General features: G+C 39.5%; 1 protein-coding gene across 2 annotated transcripts in view; it reads right to left on the bottom strand.

The window, feature by feature from the left end:
• Positions 1-21,548, bottom strand: part of TSPAN7 (tetraspanin 7) — a 111,752-nt gene that overhangs the window by 14,213 nt on the left and 75,991 nt on the right. For both annotated transcript variants that reach the window (XM_036746133.1, XM_036746134.1), the window contains exons 2-5: positions 19,174-19,362; positions 15,924-15,998; positions 13,833-13,928; positions 11,287-11,442 (exon numbers count right to left, since the gene is read on the bottom strand). In XM_036746133.1, the coding sequence (XP_036602028.1) occupies positions 11,287-11,442; positions 13,833-13,928; positions 15,924-15,998; positions 19,174-19,362 (516 nt within the window). The remainder of the gene's footprint in view (positions 1-11,286; positions 11,443-13,832; positions 13,929-15,923; positions 15,999-19,173; positions 19,363-21,548) is intronic.

Here is a 21,548-nt window from a genome sequence, read left to right as displayed (position 1 = left end):
TTTTGTGCATGGCCTCATGGCAAACAAACAAAACTGAATTACTTTGTCTTTTAATTTATTTTTGTTGTCATTAACAACCATCAATTAATATGAACATTTCTTTGTGAAAAGGAGGATGGAAAGAAGAATATGCACAAGAAGCCATGACTATTTGCTAGGAAAAACCTCTTTTAAAAAACACAGAAATTTAGCAAGCTGCTGTATTGCTTATCTGTGTTCCCTTCTTTTCCCTCCTCAATTAAAAAATGAGAAAAAAACACCCCACCCTTCCTTGCATCAAATAAGTCCTATTATACTTAACAAATCCATATATTAGACATATTTGAAAATAGACATCTCATTCTGAATCTCAAATCCATCACCCCTCTGCTTTATTGTCAGTCCTCTAGAATCACTGTTGGGTCACTACATTAGTCAGAGTTCTTAAGTCTTTCAAGGCTGCTTTTCTTTAAAATGCTATAGTCACTGTATGAATTATCCTCCTAGTTCTATTCATTTCACTCCACATCAGTTCATATGTCTTCCTAGGTTTCTTTGAATTCACGTCTTTTGTAATTTATTACAATTCAATAATATTTCATTACATTCATACACTGTAATCAGCTCAGCCATTTTCCAATTGATCAATATCCACTTCGTTTCTGTTCTTTTGCTATCACAAAAAGTGCTACTATAAATATTTTTGTACATAAGGATCCTTTCCCTTTGTTTTTAATCTCTTTGAAGTATAAACCTAGTAGTCATATCATTGCGTCAAAATATGCATAGTTGAGTGACTTTGGGGGTATAGTTCCAATGAATTCCCTTGTCCAACAGACATTTAAAGTCCAAATAGCAAGACTTCAGTAATATTTTTAAAATTGATTTAATAATATGAATTGATAGTGATTATGCAGGAGCAGAGATACAAATCAACTACGAAACTCTTTCAGCATTAATATCATATACTAATGACATTTAAGGAAAAACATGGCCATAATTCTTTAGTCCACTTAAGATCACTTCATTTATTTCATTAAACAATCACTGCTCTATGACTTACATAGTACAAAATTAAGTTAAATATCACAATCTTCATTTTAGAATCTATTCTAAAACTGAAAGGATAATAGAACTTGGTATTTTTCCATTCTTCTTGAAAGGCTACCAACTCACCTTTGCACACAGCTTACATCTTCTAAAAACTAACAGCTACATTAATTCATTAGTTAGACTAAAGGTTGTGCTAGTTAAATCAGGAAAAGCATGCTGTTGAACAAATTTTTAAATAACATGTCTAATTTTAAAGCAAAGGAAAGCACAGTTTTCTAGTTTATCTTAATTTAGTTCCTAGCAATTTGCCAGGCTAACATTTTCACTGCTTTCCCCCTTATTTTGCACGTTCCCTGGGGTGTGTGAAAATTCCAGCTGAGTTATATCTCGTGACAAGTTGTATTTTACATGTCCACAATCTGTCATTCAAAGAAACACACATTAGCTTAGCAACGACTGTATGACTTGTGTTTTCACTGCAATTGACAAACTCTAATCCCTAGTTATTTGATGCAGATTTTAGAGGGAATAATTGAAATATCATTCGCAGGATTTTTTGAAGTTTTTTTTTAGTTAGCAAGTGGAATTTTAACTTTTATGAGCATGGACATAATCTCATGCTAATTTTCTATTGCAGGGGGAGAAGAGGGAGATTAGGATCAAAGAAAGAATAGAAAAAAGGGAGGAAATAGAAGGAAAATGAATTTTCAAATAGTTTCTAAAACCAATAAAGCCTAGGATATACATTTTTTCCTGGCCATCATTGATGCCTTTTTCCCCAGGGATAAAAAAATACATATGGAATAAAGAGTGTAAAAGTACCATTTGCTAACAACTCAGCAAACATGCAAATACCAAAGCAAATTTTAAAACCTAACACTTGTAAAATCATGTAGGCTTTTCACAGTGCCATATAAACTGAGCTGAAAGAGATCATATACATCACCTAGCTTAGATCTGTCATTTTACAAGACAGGAGAGTTCAAGGGACTTTTTCAGAGGTGAGAAAGATAATGCTGTTGCAGGGATTGTGGAAAGACAGAGACATCAGGACACTATCGCTGAAGCTGTGAATTACTCCAACTGTCCTGGAAAGCAACATGGAATTAATAAAGTTGACTAAAAGGCTGATGCCCTTTGACTCAGAGATCCCACCACTAGGCCTATGCCAAAAGGAAGTCAAAGACAGACAGAAAGTTTCCAAACACACCAAAGTATTCAAAACAGCACTTTTTACAGTAGGAAAGAACTGGAAATGCTCATCCAATGAGAGTAGCTAATTATGGTGCACTGCTTCATAAGAAATAGTAAATATGAAGAATTCAGAGAAGACATAAACTAGCTAAGTAAGGAAAACAATATACACAACTACCATAATATAAAGATTAAATGACTTTTCTGAGGTCACACACAAAGCCAGTAATAGAGCTAAAACTAAAGCTAGGCCTCCTGGGCTAGGTCCAGTGCTTTTCAGTATACTGATCTGCTTCCATCTTATAAAAACATTTGTCTTAGAACGGCTTTAAATTATGAACTTACCTAAGGGTAACGTTGGCTAAAATTGTACAAATTTGATTTACGTTCAACCTTTTGGAAATGTGCATAATAAAGAACAGTTGTATTAAAACCGTAACAGGTTGGGTGCATAGGTGATAGGAAAGTAAAATTAACTAATGTCTCAGAACTGTTACATTTTTATGTAAGTAGTTATTTGCTAAGTTGAGCAGAGGTGACATGGGGAACCCCTTATTTCCCGATCTCGGGCCCCTCCCGTGGAGCTGTACCTATTCTTTGGCCACTTCTGGTGGGACATATGCTTTGGCCCCTTGTTGACTGACAAGGGTCTTTCTGGGATAGCACAGTGACTCACTGGTCATAGAATTCTAGGTTTTGAGCTATAAGGGGCCCCAGAGGTCAGCTAGTCCAAGCATCTCCCTGTATAGATGAGGAAACTAGAACCCAGCATGTTGAAGTGACTTACTAAAGGTCACAGAGGCAGCACAAATGAGAAATGGGATTTGAATACAGATCTTCTGTAACTGTTTTTATCCCCTATCAATGTTGTGAGTCTTTTGTCCCCATGATAGCATTACTCTGATGCTAGGATTACCACATCTTCTCTACCTCCAGATTGCCTGCACTACCCCAAGTTCTGTGATTTTTTAGGCTTACTTAAATTGTTCATTTCTTTTCTTATATAGAATAGATAAAGATCTATTTCTCCTCTTTTGTTTCTTTTTTTTTTCCTGGGCCAGTTGAGTAGCTTGGAATCTTCTCTCCTTGACTCCCCTCCAAAGCCTTTTAGAAACCTTGTTTTATGTGATGCACACTTTTCCAAGAAGTTTTCATTTGTTCTGTCTTGCTTCCAGTCTTTTATGGATTTTATTTTCTGATTCATGAGCTACACCCTCACTGGCTCCTTCTTTATTCCCTCTACCTCTCACAGGGTTAAAGCCTCTGAAATCCAGGTTTAAATTGTCTTTTCTATTTGATTTTTAAATTACTGCCATTGTAGATTTTTACCCTACCCTCCTTTTTGTTTCCTACCGTGTTCTGTTCTCAGAAACAGAAATTTATGAGAGAAGCAAATGTAAGATCCAAGCAGTGTCATGTTTTTCTGTGTCCCCAGTCCTAAGGCTTGGTCCTACCCTGTGCTCTTGCTATGACAAGTTTCTATTCCTAAGGCCATGTTTTTCTTTCTCTGGTTCTATGCCCAAACTCTACAAGTCTGGGTTCTGGCTGCCTATAAATAATCATACAGCATCTTCTTCTGTGGGTAGAATGCTATTCAGGGATGTATAGCTCGTTCCCAGAGAAGCTGGTCTCCCTAATGTACAGATCTCCACCCAGATGCACCCATTATGAAGTCCGTATCTCATACTGCAGATATACTTCTCCTCTCTCAAAGAGCTGGCCTTTAGAGACAAGTGAAACAAACTCCTTTCTACCTCCACCCCCAATCTTAGTCCTTCCCCTTTTGCTTTTATGCGGTTTGCTAGCAGCACTTCCTCTTGTTGACAGACCCTAGGAGTCATCTCTTCACTGTTCACCTCTGGACTTGGTAGAGGCATATGACCACTCCCTTCTATCCCTTACCTCGTTCGTAAGAGTTCCCATTCTGTCATTCCTTTCCACAAAAGATAAGAGATTTGTTTCTAGGGAGTGGGGAGATTTAATGCAATTCTCCTACTTTTGTTTCTCCTGATTATTTAAATTCCTCTAAAACTTTTAGCTTCTCATGTTGTTTTTTCTAGATTAATTTTTCTTTTATTTTAAGCAATACATCTATAAATTTGGAATGAGTTTCTTTATTCTTTTCTTGATAATTATATTTACCCTTTTGGTGCTTTTGATGTTAAGGTGTCTGCAAATTTTCACCAATACTTGCTAATATTTTATTTATTGGGATAGGGAGGACAGGAATGCCTCAAATGCCTTTATTTTATTGAATGTCCTTTTCTCACTTCTGATTAGGGTCAAGCTTGCAGGACGTGATATTTTGGGTTACATTTGGAGCTCCTTTGCTTTTTGTTGCTGTTGCCCAATTATTTCAGCTGTGTCTGACTCTCTGTGACCTTATTTGAGGGTTTTCTTTGGAAAGACACTGGAGTGGTTTGCCATTTCCTTCTCCAGCTCATTTTATAGATGAGGAGAAGAGGCAAAGAGGGCGAGGTGCCTAGCCCAGGGACACACAGCTACTAAGCATCTGAGGATGGATTTGAACTCATGAATAAAAGTCCTCTATATTCCAATCCCAGTGCACTATCCACTACACCACCTTCACTTTTGGAATATACTATTAGATTTTGTGTGGTGTAGATTTCCACTAGGTAAACACTTAATAAATGCTTGTTGATGGTCCTGTGTTTTTCCAATTACCTTTTCTTCGCACCCAAGAGTTTTCTTTCTCAGCTGCTTTCAAAATGTGTTTGTTGCTGAAATTGTGAAATTTAGACACTAACATGTCTTGAAATTTGAAATGTCCTTTATATCCTGGTAGCAACCTGTGGGTTCTATCAATTACAGCTTTTCTGGCCTATATTCAGAAGTACTGGGGAGCTTCCTAGAATTATTTCCTGTTATTCCCTCCTTCCTCATTTCACCTCTAAGAATTCCTGATTTCCTTTAAGACTCAGTTCAAGACACCTTTCCTAATCTCCCTAGCTACTAACTACCAGCCACTCTGCTAAAGTCACCTTGTATCTTTTTTGTATAGAAAGTGTGTGTGCACGTACGTGTGTGTGTGTGTGTGTGTGTGTGTGTGTGTGTGTGTGTGTGTGTGTTCTCCCCTGACAATTTAAGATTCTTAGAAGCAGTGACTATCCCTTTTTTTAATCGCTGGTACCTAGCACCCAGCAGGTGCTTAATAAATAATTGTTGATGGATTTAGTTATAATTAGTCCATATAACTAGCACAGAATTCCTTTCTTTTGAGATTCTGGTGTTGGAGAAGTTTGCAGAAAAGTATATGTGATCAAAAAAGGTCTACTTTTCAAAAAGTGAAATGTTTTATGAAAAATAATGAACATCAACACAATCTAATAATTTTCTCAGTAACTATGCACATTTAAGCTAATTTATCTAAATGTATAAAATATCATGATAATTTTTCAGTCATTCTATATTAAAGTATAATCTATTTTATTTGTCCCCTTGTCATAATGTGCACATACTCAATGTTTCTAGTTCTGCTTTCTTCATTCTCTCTGACTGTCCCTCGTTCCTGGAACACTCTGCCACCTCCCTTCTGACTGCTGACCTCCCCGGCTTCCTTTAAGTCCCAACTAAAATCCCACTTCCTACAGGAAGCCTTCCCTAACCTCTCTAAATTTCAGTGCCTTCCCTCTATTAATGATTGCCTATTCATTCTGTCTATAGTTTGCTTTGTATTACTTGTTTCCACACTGTCTCCAATCTCCCTCCACCCCCAGTAGATTGTAAGCTCCCAAGGGAAATGCCTTTTTTTGGTATCCCCAGCACTTAGCACAGAGCCTGGCACATAGTAGGGACTTAATAAATGTTTACTTAATTGAAATCAATTTTGCATTATTTCATCATGATCTTTCCAGATTTCTTTCCTGATTCTTGTCCATTTTTGCCCATTCTTATCATTCTCTTATATAAATATACCAAAATGGATTTCTTCATTCCCCTACTATTAGACACTTAACTAACAATCTATTAGCTGCTAAATTCAAGGCCTATTCTCAGTGCTCATCATTCTGGACCCCTCTAGATCTTCGGACATGGCGTACATGTCCCCTCCTCCTGGACACTCGATCTTTGCTGGGTTTGGGGTCATTGTTCGTGCCACTTTCTCCTCCCATATGTATGACAGGCTTTATCCATCTCCTTTGCAAGACTGTCAATCAAGTCCTATCCCTCAGATGCGGGTGTATCCCTGGGTTCTGTTCCCAGCCCTCATCTCTTCTCTCTTTATACTCCTTCTTCGTGCTCTTGTCTGCTTTTATCAGTTCAACTACAATCTTTATTCAAATAATTCCCAAATTCAGAGCTTCCCGGCCCTCATCTCTCTTCCAAGCTCTAATCCCAGATGGAAGTTTTCACCTGGATCAATCAATTGACAGGTTTTTATTAATTGGGATGGGCACTGTGCCGAATGCCAAGGATATAAAACATGAAACAATCCCTACTCTCAAGTAACTTACATTCAAAGAAAGCAAGAACAATTAAATAAATAAGTATAAAAAGAACAAATACGAAAAGAATAAACCCAAATAAATACAAAGTTGCTAAGTATAAAGTAGTTTGGGAGGAAGAGCATTAGGGAAATGAGGTATCAGGAAGGGCTTCCTGTTGGTAGTATTTAGGCTAAATCTAGTGAAGAAGAGGTGAAGAGGAAGTTATGGGAGATGAACAGTGAATTCTAAGGCCCAGAGATGGGAGCCAGAGTCTTGTGTGTGAGAACAGGCCAGTCTGGTTGGATCATAAATTGCAAAAGGGGAGCGATGCAAAGTGAGGCTAGTGGTCTGCGACCAGGTTATGAAGGCTTTAAAAGCTGAATAGAGGAGTTTCTACTTTATACTAAAAGCACTAGGGAGCCATTGGAGTTTATTCGGTAGGGGAGTGGCGAGGTTAGTGTCATTCTGCGCTTAGGAAAATCAGCAGAGTGGGGAGAAACTTGAGGCAGAGATACCAATTAGATCGCACTGCAATAGTCTAGGCAAGAGGGAATGGGGGCTACACTAAGGTAGTTACTTGTGAACAGAGAGAAGGTGTCAAATGTCAGATGTTGTGGAGGCAAAAAATGGCAAAATCTGGTAAGTGATCAGCATACATGGTGGAGCAGATTGAGGAGGTAAGGATAATGGCAAGGTAACAAACCTGGGACGCTGGAAGAATTGTAGTACCAGGTTTGTTTGGAATGGGGCAGTTTGCAGCCAGGGAAAAGATAATGAATTCCGTTTCGCACACGCTGAGTTGGAGACATCTCTGGGAGGTCCCATTTAAAATGTTCAATAGTCAACTGGTGATGCAGAAACTAGAGCTCAAGAGACATACAGATTTGGGAGTCATCTGTATGGAGGTGATAATTAAACCAGGAGAGAAGATTAAGTCACTCAGAAAGAGAAAAGGACCCAGGATAGAGCCTTTGGGAACACCCACTGTTGGAGTGTGAGAAGGGTGATAAGCTGGAGTTGGACAAGGAGGAAGGGAACCAGAAAAGAACAGTGTCACAAAAACCCAAAGAGGAGAGGAGGAAAGGGCTGTTAAGTGTCAAAAGTGTTTTGTCCATATACACAAGACACTTATGTCCACTACACAACTTTCAATAACCGCAAGATCCCTTCAGATAATGTTGTTGCTAACTTACCAAGGAAAGTGATTTTGGAGGGAGGGAGGTGGGGTTGAGGGGATATAATTGCTTTCAGCCTCAAAGCTACTTTTGATATTTAATATAAATTCACCCAACAATGGTTTAGTTAAATTACTTTAGTGAGTGAAATTGAAGACAGATGCAAATAAAATAATTATAGACACTGTACCTGTGATTCTGCCATTTAATTTTTTTCAATAGTGTCAAAAATAACAGAAAAATCAAGAAGGATGAGGACTGAGAGAAGACCCTTAGACATGGCAAGAGACATCTAGCAATTTTGAAGACAGCAGTTCCAACTGAGTGATGAGGTCAGAGGCCAGAACGCAAAGGGCTGAGATGTGAGAAGGGGATGGGGTGGAGGCAATGAGTGTAAACTGCCTTTTTCTGAGAAAGGCCAGAGAGATGTGGGGTGATAATTTGAGAGAATGGTAGGGTCTGATGAGAGAATTTTTTTTAACATGGTAGACTTGGGCATGTTAGACGGCAGTATGGAAGAAATAAATAGGGAGAAGATGTCTGAAGGGCTAATGTACTAGGGAAAATGGGAGGGGGTGGGATCAAGGTTATATGTAGAAGGTGTAGAAAAGTTAACCTTGGCAAGAAGAAAGGCGACTTTGTCGTCAGAGTGGCAGTGGGATGCAAGGGATTGTGTAATAAAGAAGGGGATAAGAGAGCTCACAGCGAATGGCCCTGATTTTCTCACTACAGTCAGGGTCCTCGGCTAAGTAAAAGGTGGGAGGGAGAAGTGTGGGAGTCTTGAGGAGAGAAGAGGGGGTTTATAATCGTTTGTGTGGGGAGTAAAAGAGGGAATCAATTAGAGAAGAATAAAAGGACCGCCATGCTGCAATGATGGCTCTGTTCAAGCTGGAGAGTGTGCCCAGTGAGCAGTTAAATGACTTCCTCTGGCTCCAACTGGCAGCAGGTGAAAGTGGAGGAGGCAGATGGGGGAGTCACAGCAGGGCCAAGCTGTAGCAGGTGACGAGTACTGATAGGACAAGAGGTCGGGTATTCCAGAGACAATAGTAGCGCAGAGCTGATGTGGTTAACTATAGGGTGAGGTCTTGAGAAAGCACTGAGAGGTACTGGAAGGGCTGGAAGTCGTGAGGATAAAGAGCAGTTTTAGGAGAGACAAGGCATAGGGAGAGGCGGGACAATTGGAGGTTATGGTCAGATAGGTCAAGGTTGGCTTTTTGTTGTGTTCATTTGTTTTTGTTTTTAAAGGGGATTAGGTAATTGTGAGATGCAAGGCTTGCCTGTTGCTATAAGACTGAGGATTGGAAGGTTAAGGAGTTGGTGAAATCATCAGCATAGCCACTGAAATTCCTCCAGTTTAAGGGCAGGAGTTGGGCAGCTTAGGAAGATGAGGAGCCAGGTGCTGAACTCTCTGAGAAAGGAATAGGATAATAATAGGCCTTTCAAACTGAAAGCATCAGCCTTCCCCTTAAATCTTCCACTCTTCCTCACTTTCCTAATTTTGTCATCATCTTTCCAGTCATGACATCAGAATATTTTGGCTCTTCATTCTCTCCCATTCCTTTTCTTTCCATTCACGTTTTCGCCGCCCTAATTCAGGCCCTCACCACCTCTAACCTGCACAATTGTAATAGTCTTCTTATTGGTTTTCTAGATCTCTTCTCCAAATAACTGCAAGGTGTGACCATGCCACTCCTCTGCTCAAGGATTTTCAGTGGCTGCCTCTAAAAAGAAACATACACTCTTTTTTGGCAATAAAGCCCTCCATAATCTTAATACGCACAGCCTAGCACTTCCTAGCTCACGGCACTGATCCTCACACTGGCCTACGTTGTGTGCACTGTAGACAACACTCCATTCCCACGGCTGCCTGAGCAATTATGGTCCTGCCTGCCTGAAACACTCCCCTCCTCACCATGCCTATGTGAATTCTTCACTCCCTTTAAGGCTCAGCTCAGAAGCCATCTTCAAAGTGAGGCCTTTTCTGCGCCCCAGGTTATCTGCCCACCTCCCACTTACGGTGACTTTTGTGGAGCTTTATATGCTCCCATTACTGAATATATACTTTGTATTTACTTGTCTGTAGGTGAGTTGTAGCTCTCCATGTCTCAGAAAATATAAGCTCCTTGAGAGGAGAGAGACTGTTTTGTCTTTGCATTCCCAGCACCCAATACAGTTCTTTAAATGTATTGGATTCTTTTTATTTTGGTTTTTGTGGAGGGGGGAGGGCAGGGCAATTGGAGTTAAGTGACTTGCCCAAGGTCACACAGTTAGTAAGTATGTCAAGTGTCTGAGGCCTTATTTGAGGTGCTCCTGACACCAGGGCCGGTGCTGTACTCACTGCACCACCTAGCTGCCCCAAATGTATTAGATTCTTAAAAAATGCTTACTGAATTGTATGACCTTGAGCAGGTTAAAACCACTTTGTCTCCTCATATGTAAAATTGAGACAATAATAGTTGTAACACATACTTCATTGGACTCCTGTGAACAAAGTGCTTTGTAAACTACAAAGCAGGACGTAAGCATGAGTTACCATCATTCCTCTTCTTGCCCTCTTTCTCTCACACACACACATACACATGATAAAATTAAAACCAGAAAAATGTATGCTAGAATGAATAAAAAGCTTATATTTGTACAACATGGACAACTTGAAAAGTACCTTAATTTCTTTCCTGTAGTTTTACCAAGAGAGATTTACACAATTAAAATGGGATTATCTAAAATAGTTCTTTAAGAGCAGTAGTGAGCTGTCCCTTTAGTTCTGTCACATCTTTTGGCAAATTGCAATACAGAACCCCTTTGCTGCTCGTCTCACTTTTGCATTTTAAATTCCTTTATTACTAGATTCTCTTCGTGGTAGTCTTTTCCCTCTAATTTCACAGGGTTCAGGGGGTGGGTAGTAAGCTGAGGAAAGGTTTGTTGGTTTGTTCTTACAGCAGCATGAGTCCACCAAGGTAAAGGCTAACATTTTCAGAAGAATCACAATACTCACCCTCAGTCATCTCTCTCTCTTTTTGCCTGATGTTGGCCTCCAGCTGCTAACACTTTCGTGTTTGCAAAAGAAACCCAAAAAGAAAAGCGGCATCCACTGTCTGACAGAAGCATAACTGCATACACTCGCTAAATCTAAAGCTATTTAACTTTCTGATGGATTTTGGGAAGAATAGAAGGCAGACTAAACTGAGTAATGGATTCCTATGCTCTTAATGTTTTAGAAAATGAGCATAGAGTGAGGTACCAAAAGCATCAGAACCCTGATTCCCTTCTGTTGGTTTCTACATCCACAATCTTTCCCAGAATCATGGAAAAAAATCCTAAACCACTACCTCCTGAATCCCTCTCCCCACTTCACCCTGTTCTGAAGCCATCACATCAACTGATGAAATTGTAAAGTTACTAAGGGGAAATTTTTCAGAGGCCTCAAGGGAACAAACCTTTTGATTGACTTTAGTGGCAGCCACAGTCATGTTGCGCAGATCCTGGGGGTTGCAATCACTGGTATTCATGCAGCAGCTGGGAGGGATCCCATGTTCCACAAAGTATGGGCTGGTACTCCAGTTAGTATAATTCTGAACGCCACAGCAGCTCAGCTACAAAGAACAAAAACAGGAGCTGAGAAATTACTTGTATCACGATCCCCTGGCCTCTTCTTCACTAACTGGTATAGAAAAGAGAGTGAGGCCAAGAATCACAAAGTAGTCATTCTCTAATTTTTTCATAATGAGTAAATACCTCACTCACCCTCTTCCTCTCTTCTCCAGCTTGAAGCTTATGATAGCATCCATGTTAATGCTCCCTCAGACACCTTCTCCTCAGCCTCCTCAAAGCCAACCAGCTACTACCGCATTCCACCTCAACCACGCACAGCAGTGGTCAGACCCTAGATCTCACCAATACTCAGACAGTGTTTCACTTACACAATAAAAATCTAGAACATTCTTGTATCTGCTAATCTCCTATCACTCCATCTCTCTCCTCCTAATCCTTTCTGAGTCAATTCTCTCTATCACTGAGATCTCCAGCCCCTTCATTCCTTAGTACTTTCTTGAGCCATTAACTCTGACTTCACTTTCCAATTTTGATGCTAGTATTAGCCAGTTCAAATCCATACCTTCTTCTATTCTTGAATCTCCTTGCCCCCTGGTACCATCACTGCTCATATCTTGCCAAATCCCAAGCCTGGACGATTCCCACCATCTGATTTCTCCACTTCTACTCAAGTGCTACTGAATGGGGCTGGAGGAATTCAAGCAACCAAGCTGAACGGGTCCACTAGAAATTTATGTCATAAATAATTGGATCCTCACTGTGGTAAGGCAATCATTTGCTTCTCTCTAATTGATTCTCTATACTGTTCCTACACAGAGGTTATTGTAAACTCTCTTTTTATCTCCTACTCTTCTTCAAGAATTTTTTCAATTAAAATTTTATTTTTTCAAATAATGAAAAACACCTTCCTTTCCTCCCACCCCAAACTATGGGAAAAAGAAAGAAAAACAAAATTCTAGTAACATATATTGTCAAGCAAACAAATTCTGACATTGGCCATGTCCCAAAAAAGATACATAACTCAATCTGAGTCAGGAAGTGTGTAGTATATTTCATCGTGAGTCCTCTGGACTCATGGTTGGTCATGGCATTGTCACCATTCTTAAATCTTCCAAAGTTTTTCATCTTTACAATACTGTTGCTATTGTATAAACGGTACTCCTGGTTCTGCTCACTTCATTTTCATCAGTTCATAGAAGTCTACCCAAGTTTCTCTAATATTGCCTTCAATATTTCTTATAGCACAATTATAGTGAGAACATTGAAGCCATTCACTATGATCTTCTTCTCTTTAAATCCAAACCCCTTGATATCATCTCCCAGTCTTTCCTCCTTTATGCCATTCTCTGATGAGATAGCTTCTCTCCTTATTAAGACCACCCTCCTATATGTACCCTTGATCCCATTCCTTTCCATCTTCTCAAGGAGGCTACCTTCCAAATTATATTTCCTCTCTCTAATCTTCAATATCTTCCCTATCTACTGAACGCTTTGATGATGCTGCCTTCAAATATGCCCAAGTTTTCCCAATTCTTAATTCACTGGACCCTACCAGTCCCCCAAACTATCATCCTATCTCCCTTTCTCAATCAAACTCTTAGAAAAAGCTGTCTACAGTCACCTCATTCACTTTCTCTCATTCCTCAACCATTTGACTTCTGGTTTCTGACCTCACCACTTAACTGAAACTGTTCGCTCTAAAATTACCAATGATCTTTTAAATGACAATGTTGATGGTCTTTTTTCTGTACTTATCCTTCTCAACCTGTTGCCTCTATAGACCTCTTGAAGGTCATTTCCCGAGTTTTCATAATACTATTCTGCCATAATTTTCCTCTTACCTTTCTATTTGATGCTTCTTAGCCTCCTCAGCTGGATCATCATCCAGACTACACCCCTTAACTCTGAGTATACCTCAAGGCTCTAGCCTGGGTTCTCTTTTCTCATTTTATTCTCTTGGTGAATTTAAAAGTTCCCATGGATTTAATTATCATCTTAATTCAGATCACCATTAGATCACTATAGCTAGCCCCAGATTCTCTTCTAAACTCCAATCCACACATTACCACTTGCCTTTTGGATATATCAACTTTCCAATGGACACAATTCTGCTATCATCAAGGCATGTATTCAGGAAGGAAAGGCATGTGTTTAGCTACAAAGGCACGTGACCAGGAGAGATTCACTTTTTCTGTGAAGTTCTTAGTATCTGGGTAAATTGTTGAAAGCCAATCTGTAGGAAACTGAGCTCAGGGGTCCTGTTTTATCTCTAAAGCAATGACATGATCAAAAAATCATAGTACATCCTCACACCCTGGGGAAGGCTGTAAAATTAATGATGGTAGCACATCACAAGCCCCAAACTGCAAATAATGAATGACTTTGATGGGAGTTCTCTTCTTAACCACCTATCTTGCCATTTTAAACTCACACTCTCCTGCACGTCATCCACTGCACGGCTTCTCTCGTCATTCCCGTTGTAATTCTGCATGGCTTCCGTGTACGTCCTAAGGAAGGTGTCCTTGATCTAAGGAAGGGAAGCAGATAGGCAACATGAGGCCCCTCCATCAATTGAGAAGCTCAGTCAACAACAACAACAAGCATTTCGTAAGTGATAACTACATGCCAGGCACCGAGCTAAGTGCTGAGGACGCTAAGGAAAGCACATTCATGTTAACACACCAGTTTTCATTTTAAGATAAGCCCTTGGGAAAACTGCTAGTGGTGGTTAAGAGCTCAGGAGGAGACACACAACTCTTAAAGCTCTGGGGGTATTCCGAGATCACTCAGCCCAATCCCCTCTTTTTATAGGAAGGAAACTAAGGCCTAGAGATGTTCCTTAAAGTCTTTTATAACCAGAGGGGTGTTTTTTGTGTGTTTGTTTTCAATATTTTTTTTAAAAATAAGAGTGAGGCTTGACTTTGTTTGATGAGGTGCATAAGTGTGAATGTTTGGGACTGACAACACAAATGGGTAAATTGAGCCCAGAATTAAACAGAAGGAGGAGAACAGGCTGGATTATCTTCAGGAATTTGAAAAGTACCTTTAAATACTCTAAGCTTATTCTAAAAACAAAAGTCCATCTTTTTTAATACCAAAATTCTATCAGCATTATTGTATGGTTGTGAGACATGGGACGCAACAGTCTTTAAAGAACTGAAGATGAATAAAAGAGAGTGAAGAGGTGCTGGCGGGGAGGGGCATTAAGCAGCTTGCAATGAATAATCAAGGAAGAATTTCAAAGAAGAAGAGAAATTGAAAATGTCATCAGGGAAATGTATAGAAAGAGAAGATGGTGCTGATGACCTAGTGAAGGGGAAAGGTGGTTGGTGGACAGTCATGTTATCTTTGTGATGATGGGAGGTAAGGAAGACTCACAGGACATTGGGTGGATCCCTGTAGCAAATTCATGACAGAACATGGACAAGAAGAGTCTTACAGTATGGGCAGTCATGGACAGGTTGCAATTTGCATCCTGGAGGGGATATCCAAACTGATGAAATCAGATTTATTTAAGAATTTGAAAAGCATGACTTAGGGGAGGATAGTGGTGAGTATAGTGAATTGACTGAAGAAAATGATCTATTACTAAAATACTACTTCTTATCACCTGCCTGGGAATACTAGGGCCATGGTTCTGTCATTCATATGTGAAAAGGTATTTAATGAGGTGGAAGCAGGGGACTGTCAGAGATAGGATAGTATTTAGGGGAAGGAGAGTTTGTGGCTGAAAAGCTGAACCAAGGGGAAGGGAATCCTACATGTTAAGCCAGGAATAGTGAGTTTCTCCAACCATCTGACTTGGATTTGCATTCCTTTCCATGGTTTTACTCGCTCTCACTCAAGGTAGAATTCTAAAGAACAGGTCATTTTAAAGGATATTAAAACCAGCTGTGGAAATTCCCACTGCTTCTCAGGAAGAAAAAAAAAAAGACTGACAGACTTCACTGACCAACATCTACTCAAGAAAAAAATGGACAAAGGATTTACTTTAATGGCCTCCTTTGAATTTTTGGTATAAAATAATTTATTGATTTTTAAAATCATAAGCACACATATCTATATGTATTTTACTGTTATTTCTGGGAAGATGTAATACAATATATCAAGGAAATTAATTTAGCTTGGCTTTGCAGCCTTGAAAATCCTCCCTTTGTTATGTGTGTATGTGGATATACATATACCTGTGTGTACATTTTACTGAAAGAGCTCTATTTTAAAAGCATATTTATTCTATATTATAAGCTTTGGCACTGTAACAGGTCTAGAGAATGACCTTTCATGATGGACATATAAATACTGCTTAAGAGTTAATACCCAATAATTAAGCTTCTGAGCTTGGGCCAAATCTGTTCATTTGAAATCATCATTTCAGCCCATATACTGCTAGAAAACTAGAACCATTCAAAGCAGATAAACTAAACTCAGCCTTCTGTACGTGCTGGGCACATCTGAAGAGGTGTCCATGAATCTTCCCTCCCCAAAACTATACGGTTCCTGTCCCCGATTTGTATGCACTCACCTCATGGCGAAAAACAAAACCTGAAATACCAGCCACCAGCTCAGCCAAGAACACCAGGGACAAGAACATGGCATACTGCGGGGAGAAAAAGGGACAAGATCAGATGGCAAGGATTAAAATTAGGACACTTCTAGGAATAGAGATTTAGAGCTAAAAACTGGGCAATAAATATCAGAGGTAAAAAAGTTTTAGAATACACATTTCTCTTTCCTGCCCAAAAGAGAACCTCCCCCAAATGTTTACTTCTTTGTCAAGTCATAGCTGGTCTTCTGCAGGTTTGGAATGGTGTTCAATGGTTCTACAATTTGAGCAATCATTTTGTGGTCTTTCCATTGACTTTATGGGCATCTTTTTGTATATCAAGCTTAAATTCTTTTGCTAGATTAGTTATATATATATATATATATATATGTATGTATGTATATGTGTGTGCGTGTGTGTGTGTGTATAAATAGATAGATAGATATAGATATATAGATATATAGATATAATCCCAAAATCTTATGTTTAGAAAAATAGGGATGAAATTAAATTATATTAGTGGCAGGGAATGTTAATTTAATTTCATTCCTATTTTTCTAAACATAAGATTTTTGGATTATCCCAACTGAAAAAACAACAACATGGGATTAATGATCATTGGGGTGAACAACGCAGATGACTGATCCGAATGTAAGTAGTTTATGGCTCAACTCTTCTTAACACTTTTCACATCATAATGTTTTCCTATCTTTAAGAGGATTCTTTCTGCACATCCTCATCACTGTAAATAGGTCATAGACCTTATCCAATGGGCTCTTGGAAGTATAACCTCAAGTGTTGGAACATTCACCTGAGAATCTTCTGCTCTGTAGGTACTGCCCACAAACCTTTTACCAGGTTCAACTTATGTAGCCAAAGACCCTTTCATTTATGACTTTGGAGCTCATATAAGAAAGGAAAGGTTAGCAAAGAAAGTACTAATCCTGGAAATTCTACCTTTATATACAGTAGTAGAGGTGTTTGTTTGTCTTCTCGGTGGAGAATGTAGAACCTGGAGTACCTTGACCATTAAGAATAGTCTGTGTTAGATACAGACATCAGAAACTGAAGCTGCTAGTTCTTTACAACCTATCCTATCCTCCCATCAGCTTTCTTTCCCCTCAGATAGTCAGTCTGCTGTCACTGGATTACTGGTGTATTTGTTTATGGGGATAAACTCATCAAGGGATCACCCAGTTACTCTATTCAGTCCCCATTTAAGTTCTTCTGATGATACTCCCAGCACTGGCAACATAATCTTGCCAGGTGAAAAAAATAAACACAATGTTGGGGGTATAAAGCTCCTTTTCTCTTATTTTCCACTATTAAAGAAGTCTCTTTAGAATAACAGAATAAAGAGCTGAAAAGGTCCTTAGAAATCATCTGGTTTGCCTCCTGACATTTTAAAGAAGAAAAAATTAAAACCCAGAGGGATGCATGACTTGTCCAAGGATACAGGCAGAGATGAGACTAGAACCCAGGTTAGTATATACATTTATCTTTCCTGCTCCAAAGGGAACTTACTCCAAATATTTACTTTTCTCTCAAGTCATGGCTTGCAGTCTTACAGGTATGAAGTAGTATTCAAGTGGTTCTACAGTTTGGGCAGGGGCTACATGGTTATTTCACTGTCTTATTTATGTCAGTTTTTATGTCAGTACTTATGTGAATCTTAATTCTTTTACTAGGTTAGTAACCATTGCTTTAAAATAGTCATTTCTCTCTCCCCTTGCCCTTCATGCCAAGGTCAACCCTGGATATATGAACAACAACCTTATTTTTGAGAAGTACTAGATGGATAGGCCAACTACTGGATAGGCACCAGTAGTTGGTGCATTCTGGGCAAAGTACACTAGTACAAGCGTAAGCATGTACGCTCCCATATGTGGAAGACAGGGACAGCAGTGATACACCTTGGACTCTAGTCCCATTTCTCGTTTGCACATTTTACTTCTAGAGGGAAAGTAGGGAATGTGGATGGGGTCCTACTGTTCATCCCTCCTATGGAGGCTGATGACAAAGAGATCAATTAATAGCAGTTGTCAAAGTAGTTTCTTTGATGTGAACTAGTCACAGACCAAGTTGTGTCCTCATATAGCAGTGAATGTCATCACCTCCCAGGGTGAAGCTGAACCAAGCAAGATGGGCTGAAAGACTTGCTACACCCACTCACTGGGGGGCACATTTAACACAGGTCCCATTTAATGCAATTTAACATTGGGCGAGGACCCTGACCTCCTTTCATTTACAAAAACTACTATAGTAATTCTCAGAAACAGAGTGTTATGAAAAGCACCTTAAGCACAAAATGTGGACAAATGGCTGGCCAAAATACTAATGCTCGCAACCCCAAAGTCTAGCTGTTCTTTCTGCTTGTTCGCGTACATACAGGTAAATACTTGCTAGTGTAAATACAGTGTAAAAGGGCAAATATACTTTTAACATTGGTCCTGACAGCTGGTACCTTATGACTGCTGCAAGAAATGAAGCGACTCAAGTGAACAAAGTGAAGATGAGCTTAGTGCCTCAGAAGATTCACATTTTGTCTATCGTTGATCATTTTGCCTCTTCTCTTTCACATTTCTCTAAATATAGGGTCAGTAAGGAGGAATAACACAACAGCTTTTAAGGGGTGAAAAGCACAGCAGTAATTCTAGGCCGGGAGAAAGCAATGTGACATTGTGCAAACTTTCAGCCAAGCTGTGCTCTGTGACACAGCTGGACCTACATGGCTTGTGGCTAGACAGTGTTGATTTAGAGAGGAGGGTGAACAGCCAAGTGCAACCACAGTTGAGACAAGAAAATTGATTTCCCAAAAGGGAACAAGGAGGTCACTCCAAATGGAAGGCTGCTGGTCATGCTCCTGAGCTGCTTGGTGAAAATGTGTAATGTGGCTGAAGGAAGTTTCCAGTGTGGCACATAAAGCTGGCATCAGGGCATTTTGCCATGAGGTTATAAAGGGCATCTTTATGTTCCCTAGCAACAGCTTTTGCTAGTCAGCCTCACAGAGGGGACTCACTGTTGTTTTAGCACTCTTCTTTGTGTTAATTAGGTCTGGCTAAAACGGAATTTTTGCTTTGCTTTTAGCAGGGAGATAATGGCTAAATGAGTCTGTAAATGTTGAGGCCTTTCTTGCCCAAAAAATCACCATTTCTCATCTGTATGCCTTTTTAAAAAACCACAGCATAAGCAATTTCACTATTACAACACATCTCATTGACACACTCACCAGTTTTAACATCCATGGGCTTCCACGACATGTGGCAAAGCATCCAAATAGGCCGAAGACCACAATGGTGGTGCCAGTCCCAATGAGGACATAGGGGGCATTGGTGGAGTTCTCTGCAATAAGGGAAATGTATGTGCCCAAGGTAAGCTTGCCCCAGACTCCAACTGCCAGAAGAATAACACCAGTAATCTGAAAGAGAGGGAGAGGAAAGAAAAGGAGAAATACTCATTTTGGAGAAACAGTCAGAATTAACAGAATGCGACAGATTTTTGTTATTTAAGTCAAGGTGTCTAGAGACCTGGTAGCTCCGATTCCAGGATCTGCAAGTCATAATGTGCTAAGGTCTTGTCACAAATACAAATATAAAAAGTGCAACCCTTATACATCCAATGACAAACCATAATGTATGAAACTGATGACGTTATCTAATGATTAATGCAATGCAAAGAGGTATTTCAGTTCTTAGTTTTGCAAAATACACGTAGGAATTACAAGCCAAATCTTCTCTCTCTAACTGCCTTCTCATACTGGGTATCTCACAATGAAGTATATTTCCAACCCTCCAACACTGATAACTTTAAAAATTCAAGACTGTCTTCTGATACAGTAGAATTGAGTTCAGATCCCAGCTCTGTAATTTACTATGCGGTCTGGGCAGGGCAGCTAAGTGGCATAGTGGATAGACTGCTGGGCCTAAAGTTAGGAAGTTCAAATCTGGCCTCTGACACTTAGTAGCTGTGTGATCCCAGGCAAGTCACTTACTCCGTCTGCCTTAGTTCCTCATCTGTAAGATGATCTGGAGAAGAAAATGGCAAACCACTCCAGTATCTTTGCCAAGAAATCCCAAACAGGGTTATGAAGAGTCAGACGCTACTGAAAAAACGGCTGGGCAACAACACGAGGTCTTGGGTAAGTCACTGAACCTTACTTAGGCTGTTTTCTCATCTGTAAAACAAGGCCAAAGATACTAACCCCTTGGACTAATGTGAGGAAAATGTATTTGAATAACTACATAAATGCAAGCTATAGTATTATTATTCTTTAGAGAATAGCATGGCCAATTTCCTCTTTCAGGTTATAAATCTTACTAGCAAAATTACCATTACAACAAAAATTTCTATAGAAAAGAATATTTCCAAGCCCTATTGATAGACCATTTGGGAGGTTTCTTTTTTATTAAATCCTACTCAATACTATAGAATTCTAGGACAACAGAAGAATCTGAATAGTCCTTCTGGACTAGATGTATTTGTGTTTGCCCAAACCCCATCTGAATCACCAAACGAGGTCCAGAGGGTGCTCCTGAGTTCTAGAATTTAGCAAACCGTATGATGCTGTTGTGCTTCAAGTCCATTTCCCTTTTTTAATTAAGAGACAATGGTGGATACTCAAGAAGAAGGGATAGAACGTAATTGAGGAGAAGGTGAAAGAGGTGATATGTCACCTTTAAAAACAGAACTAAATACATGAACCTCCTAGCTGGTGGTGATCTGTTATTATTGATAGCGAAACGGGCATGTTCGGTGTTCTCTGCTGACATCTAGTGGACAACTAGAAAATATTTCTATTTCCTTTCTTTTTTCCCATTCATACCTACTTACTGAAGGGGAATATAAAATGTTACCTCATCTCATAAATGGGTGTTTAAATAACTTCTAGAGGGAAAGTAGGGAAGGTGTATGGGGTCCTGCTGTTCACTGGGGTTACCATGAAGGTGAGATATACTTGGGAGCCTGGATAGGAAAGAACAGTGCATGTTTATGTGTGTGTGTGTATACATGTGCATATATATCTGTGTGTGTGTGTGTGTGTGTGTGCACATATCTACAGATACAGTTACATCTACGGAACATCTACATCTTTGGATTTCAATGAATTATTCTAAAACCGTATTAGCAATCGTCCTGAGAAGTCCAGGAAACTTGCTATACAATATAGTAATTTCACATTAAACAGTTCAGAGATGCGCTCTATACACCGAGGGAATTCCATAGATAGAGAATACTTTGATCTCACATGGCATTGGACAAAGTCTCTCACAATATCTTCGTGGATAAGATGGAGAGACCAACCAATCAACACACAAGTAGTCATTAAGTACTTAACCATGTGCCATGAACTATGCTGATGCTGAGGAGCAAAGACAAAATGAAACAGAAGCCATGTCCACATAAAAGGATATAGAATACATACAAAAGAAATACAAGGAGTCTAACTGTAATAGCAGAAGAATCAGAAAAATCTTCATGTAGAAGGTGGTGTCTTGAAGACAGTGATGAATGTTGCAAGGCAGAGGTGAGGAGGGAGTATATTCTAGATATCTGAGAAGGCCCTTGCAAAGACATGGAAAAAGGAGATGGATTTCACTGCATGTG

The sequence above is a fragment of the Trichosurus vulpecula genome, chromosome 2 (assembly GCF_011100635.1).
Source record: "Trichosurus vulpecula isolate mTriVul1 chromosome 2, mTriVul1.pri, whole genome shotgun sequence".
In the NCBI taxonomy this organism is placed as follows: Eukaryota; Metazoa; Chordata; class Mammalia; order Diprotodontia; family Phalangeridae; genus Trichosurus; species Trichosurus vulpecula.
Note: the sequence above shows the minus strand (reverse complement) of the source record. Positions and strands in the feature narration are given on the sequence as shown.